This window comes from Podarcis muralis, chromosome 1 (genome assembly GCF_964188315.1).
Source record: "Podarcis muralis chromosome 1, rPodMur119.hap1.1, whole genome shotgun sequence".
NCBI lineage: Eukaryota > Metazoa > Chordata > Lepidosauria > Squamata > Lacertidae > Podarcis > Podarcis muralis.
The window spans coordinates 48,314,790-48,320,789 of NC_135655.1; the positions used below are offsets into that span (position 1 = coordinate 48,314,790).

At 51.0% G+C, this 6,000-nt stretch overlaps 1 protein-coding gene across 8 annotated transcripts in view; it reads right to left on the reverse strand.

The window, feature by feature from the left end:
• Nucleotides 1–2,886, reverse strand: part of TMEM229B (transmembrane protein 229B) — a 41,662-nt gene extending 38,776 nt beyond the window's left edge. For 4 of the 8 annotated variants that reach the window (XR_013392725.1, XM_028725570.2, XM_028725579.2 and 1 more), the window contains exon 1: nt 1,311–1,449. Coding sequence is in view for 1 of the 8 variants with exons in the window: in XM_028725563.2 (XP_028581396.2) it covers nt 1,311–1,562 (252 nt within the window). In the remaining 7 variants the exon portion in view is untranslated. Of the gene's footprint in view, nt 1–1,310 lie in introns of all 8 variants that reach the window. The other 4 variants (XR_013392727.1, XR_013392724.1, XM_028725563.2 and 1 more) reach the window with 4 other exon arrangements.
• Between the last annotated feature and the right edge of the window lie 3,114 nt (nt 2,887–6,000).

Here is a 6,000-nt window from a genome sequence, read left to right on the forward strand (position 1 = left end):
AGAGAGGTGTGTTAGCTAAATACCCTGGTAGTGGCACCTAGAAGACAGGTCTACCACGGATACAGTAGATGCCCTTAACTACAGCCAGAAAGTAAAGAACTATGACAAACTCCAGAGAAATCACTACATTCAGTTTGTAACTGGGGAAAACAAACATGTGACTTGGTATGGCACTTCAGAGGCCAACAAGTGGATTGTGGTGAAGGTTTCCAAAGGCAACCAAGCCAGCCTAGTTATCAGAAGCAAAAAGCAGGCTGAGGAGATGGTAAGAATATAGTGAGGCTAGGAGGGAATAAACATCACTGAGAGCCAGGTGAGGCTTGGATCTGGGAGATCATTTGGTCCCAAACCCACTGCTATCTATCACTGGTTGGCCTTGGCAAGGGCTCTATTTCTTCTTTCAGCCTCAGTTTTCACATCTGTAAAATGGGGCTAATGGTACAGCCGCTCACTTCATAGAGTCGGGATGGTGAGCATAAGGAAAGGCTTACAGCGTTTTGCAAATGAAAACCGATAAAGAATAGTAGTTAGACGGCAAGAGGAGGACTACAGAAAAGATCACAGCTGGACAGCTGGACAGCTGTCGGGAAGAAAATATATAGCCCGGTCGTTCGCTGGAGAATCGCGATTGGGGGTGGGGGGATGCCCGAGTAATGAACAAGAACTGTAGCACTTTGCTTAAGTGCCGCTCGCGACCAAGGCGACCCGACTGCTGAGGGAGGACGGAGAGCGAAGAGGAGAGCAAGAAATGCAACGCCAAGTTAGGGAAGCTCAATAATGCCCCGGACTGGAGAAGAGCTGCTTTTCAACCCAGCCTAGATGGCTCTAAGCAGGGAGACACCTCCCTTCCCCCACCCCGTCCCTTCCGGGACTGCGGAAGACGCGCTCGGGACTCGGGATCCCCTGCGAGCCGAAAGCGCGCCCAGCGCAGCCCCGGAGCCAATCCCGACTAGCCCCCCAGGCCACCCCGCTTTCGGGCTGCTGCGCATCCTTCCCCGGGCGGGCAGCATCCCCGGCCGAGGCAGGAAGGTGTCCGGGGCCGGCCGAGCGCTCCGGCAGCCGGACCCGGCGCGTGAGAGAAGCCGGCCAGGATGCGGCTCTTGCGGCACCAAGCAGCGCCCGCCCAGCAGCGCCTCCCGCCCGTCTGCGCTGCCTCCTTCCGCGAGGGACTCCCCGGAGACGGAGTTCCCTCGGAAACCCCGAGGCGGGCGGGAGGGCGGGCGGTGGGATCTCCTCCCTCGGCCGCCCCGCCACCTCGGCGCGCCCCTGTCGCGGGAAGAGGAGGAAGAGGCCTCTGCGGATGCACCTACCCGGGCGGCGGGGAGGGAGGTGGGCGAGGAGGCCCCGGCGCAGGTGCTTGGCGGCGATCCGGGACGCGGCTGGGCTGGGCTCAGCTCCGCCTCTCCGCGCTCGCCTCCATGGAAGCGTCGCGGCGCCGGCTGCTCTTCCTCCTCTTCCTCCGGCTGCGCCGGCTGCTTGTACCGCCGCCGCCGCGGCAGCTGCAGACCCAGTGTGCCAGCGAAGAGGGACCCATAGCGCGGCTGCGGGGCCCGACTGCACATGCTCCCTCTCCTGCCCCCGCCCCTCGCTTAACCCTTCCGCCGCCACGCCCGCAAGAGGAAGGAGCGCGGCGCGGGGGGAGGGAAGGCGGCCGGGCGCCTCCGCCGCCGGGGCTCCTTCGCGGGCGGGGCCCGGCTCTCTTCCGCCGCCCGAAAGCGCCCCCGCCGCTCCGGCCCACTCCTTCGCCGCCGCTGCCCGGATTGGCTTGGCGAGGCGCAGCCCGCGAAGGGTTACTTCTTCTCCTTCGGGTCCTTTGTCAGCTACATCCGCTTGCTTTGAATAATTTACCCGGCAGATTTGCAGGCGGCGCGTTCCTTCCGTCCGGCAACCGGCAAGAAGCCCAGAATCCCCGGGAGTCCCGAGGCCAGAGGATGGGCCTGGAAGTGACCCGCCTAGGAGTCAACCTTGCCAAGGCTTGCGGTGCGCCAGATCCGGCGTGGTGACTGGAGACGATGCGGGAAGGGAGACGAATCCTCCCTTTGCCAACATGCCCCGGAGCTGCCTGCCATCTATCCTATTCTCATAGTGACCCAGGGATGTATGGGATGAATACATGCATTACCTGGTACCTCCCCACCTGCTGCTAGGAGTCCTGGGGGAGAAGGCTATCTATGGCTACTGGAGAGGGAGGAATTTGGCATGGACATAACCAGGATTTTTGTTGGGGGAGGGCAGGCTTTTGTTAGGGGGGAACAGAAACTCAGATTTGTATTGATTTTAGATTTTTATTGATTATGGGGGCAGCTGCCCCCTTTGCCCCCTCCCTTGGCTACACCCATGGGCTTTGGTCATCTTTGGTAATACGTGCCCTGACCGAGGCCAAAATGGATCTTCTCAGTTATGGCTCTTCTCAGTTTTGCCCCCTTCATTTCGGCACGTTTCGGTTTCTTATGAAAGGGGAGAGGGAGTCAGAGTGAACCCCGACCAAAGGCCTGGCAGAACAGCTCCGTCTTGCAGGCCCTGCGGAAAGATGTCAAGTCCCGCAGCGCCCTAGTCTCTGCCAGACCCTTGATCATCTTGGCTGCCGTCCTCTGCACATGTTCCAGGTTGCCCATGTCCTCCTTAAACTGTAGTACCCAGAACTGGACACAGTACTCCAGGTGTGATCTGATTAAGGCAGAATAGAGAGGTACTATTACTTCCCATGATTTCTGTTGATGCAGCCTAGAATAGCATTAGCCTTTTTTGTTGCAGTATCACACTGTTGACTCCCGTTAAGCTTGTAGTCTACAAAGATCCATAGATCATTTTCACATATACTTCTGGCAAGGCAGGTGTTCCCCATCTTATATTAGTGCAGCTGGTTCTCCCTGCCTAAGTGCAGAACCTTATATTTGCCCTTACTGAAATGCATTTTGTTAGGTTGGGCTCAGTTCTCCAATCTGTTAAGGTTATCTTGAATCCCAATTCTGGCTTCTGCTGCATTAGGTACCCCTCCCAGTATGGCATCATCTGCACATTTGATAAGCACCCCCTCAGTTCCTTCATTCAAGTTGTTTCAGTAGGATTTGGGTAGAGACTTCCATGGGTGCCTGCACTCCAAGTAATTTACTCTTAGAAAAGTATTTGGCTGTTTAAAGGAAATATTACCTTCACTCCAGGCCATCTGTTTTGCTGAACTGACACTCTTGTGCTATACCCTTTGCTGCAACTAAAACCCAGCTATTCAAGTTCTGAAAAATGTTGCCCAGTTACTCCAATATGAAATTATGTGTAAATGAGTTTGCAGTTGTTGATTAGCAGCTGCTGTGTTCTGTTTTGTAGGTGACTGACCAGTCTGAACTAGAAATTGACCACTGTAATCTCTCTGTTCCAGCTACTTGAAATTAGAGATAGAAAGCATCCCCAGTGCCATGTCACATCAACATGTCATAAAGAAGAGTTCTAATCTCCAATCTTTTTCTTAGCTAAGTATCATGGACCAAGTGGTAGGTCTTTGCTTAAAAGGAATGATTATATGCATTTCATATTCTAATCACTTATGTGTTGACAGTAGAGTGGTTTTGCAGTCACACAGAAACCTTGCACAAAGAAAACTAGATGTCATTGAATCTAACCTAGACTTCTCACTGACATTTACCTTTCTATTTCAAGGACTTAAAAAAATAAAAATAAACAAAAGAACATTTGGTCATATGAGTGCCTGCCTGCAACGGTACAGTCCAGGACCAGATTTTCAACCTCATCTGCTGTTTGTGCAATCTAGATGCTTGTTTCCCTTCATAATCAAAAGAGCTTGCAGCTCTTTGTAGCTGGGTAGGATGAGCATATGTGCACTGTAGTTGTTATAACAAATGCAATGTAAACACAGGGCAATGCTGTGGTGGCTGTGCTCCTGAATCAATTCTGTGAAAATATGGGGAGGTGTCTGCTTGTTCTCCTGTTTAAGGGCAAGGCCTGCAGGGAGATGCCACTCAGAGGACAGGCAGAGCAGCAGAACATACTGCCAGTCTAAAATGGAACAAGGAGGTTCTCATTTAGTGGGAAGCGGGTATGAGTCAGTTACTATCCCAAGAGCAAGTCATCAGGACCAAGGACAGATCATGGAGCAACTGGCTACAAGCTACAATAGCCTTAAATATAGGTCCATGTCTGGTCAGTAGTTTATAGAGGGATGAACACTGTTACAGGGAGGTGTGTGGCCTTTGATGCACCTTCCTGGAGACTATCAGCTCTCTGTTAATCCTCTGGTCCTGACTAGTGCACTAGTCCCATATTTCTTGGGAATGTGGCGGCGAAGAAAGCTCTCATCCTTGGGAATTGGGTGGCTAAGAAGGAATCTCTGAAATGGAGTTGCTGGTATTTGAGGGTAAAGGAAGGGACATTCATAGGAACTAGGGTCACACTTACACCATAAAGTTAAAGCACATGGCTACTCCCAAAGTGTTCTAGGAACTGTAGTTTGCCCCTCACAGAGCTACAGTTCCCAGCACCCTTAACTACCAGTCCTAGGTTTCTTAGGAGGAAGCTGTGTGCTTTAAATGTTTCCTAAATGCATGATGTGGATGTGACCTAGGAGTGGGGTGCCTCTCTTTCATCGCTTGGGGGTGATCTCCACAGAGGAAGGGCTGCTTCCTGCGACAGTCCAGTGAGGGCTCTGTAGAAGTCTCAAGGCCTTCAGTTTGCTAAGATGTTTGTGATCAAGAGGTTCCCAAATACAAGTCCTGAGCTTATGGCAGTTGCCTGGAATTGTTTGTTACTCTTTATGGGAATGTCAGAATGAAAGGCTGTGATATTGTTTTGTTCTCCATAGGAACATAGGAAGCTGTCTTCTACTGAGTCAGACCATGGGCCCATCTAGTCTGGTATTTTCCATACAGACTGTGGGTGGCTCTTCAGGATTTTAGACAGGAGTATCTCCCAGCCCTATCTGGAAATGCCAGTGATTAAACCAAGGACCTTTCATGTGAGAAGCATGTGCTGTGCCACTGAGCTATGGCCCTTCCACACTTTCCCTTCTCGGAGCAGCAGAAAATTCAGGGCAATTTTTTCTAGCAGAAACTTCCCACAAAGGCAAAACTGGAGCTGTATCATGTCTTTGTGAAACTTTTTAATATACAGAATATCAGACTGTACAGGATTGGTAAGGAGGAAATGCAAACTTTGTTTCTTTAAGAGTCCAACAAGCTCAGGGCATTCAGTTCTGCTTATGACAATTTCCTCCTTACAGTGTTCAACAGGGGGAAAGTTTGAAATGTTTCCCCTTTTGTATGTCTAAGGCATCCATGTGGTTGATCAAGCAAACAGGTCTAGAAGAAAGACTCCACGATTCAGTGAAATGGTGCAGCCACATCTGGTTTTGGGAAGAAGGTGGAGTCTAAACACTGTGGCAGTCAGCCTTTCTCATCCTAGTGCCCTTCTATGGCTCCCACCAGTCATGCTGACTAGAGCTGGTGGAAGTTGTTTTCCAAATCATCTGGATAGCACTAGGCTAGGAAAGCCTTCCTTATGGTTTAATGGCTCTGCAGATCTATAAGAAGAAGAAGAAGAAGAATATTATATTACTTATACCCCACCCATCTGGCCGGGGCTCCCCAGCCACTCTAGGCGGCTTCCAACATATTAAAAACACAATAAAATATCAAACATTAAAAACTTCCCTAAACAGGGCTGCCTTCAGATGTCTTCTAAAAGTCAGATAGTTGTTTATTTCTTTGCCATCTAGTGAGAGGGTGTTCCACAGGGTGGGTGCCACTACTAAGAAGGCCCTCTGCCTGGTTCCCTGTAACCTCATTTATTGCAGTGAGGGAACCGCCAGAAGGCCCTCGGAGCTGGACCTCAATGTCCAGGCTGAACGATGGGGGTGGAGATGCTCCTTCAGGTATACTGTCTTCTTCAAGCAAATATATTCTCTGAGAATATCATTCACTTCATTTGGTGATGGTGCTATTACCTCTGGGTTTCAATCTGTTACAACACTTAACTGTAATCTCTCTGGCT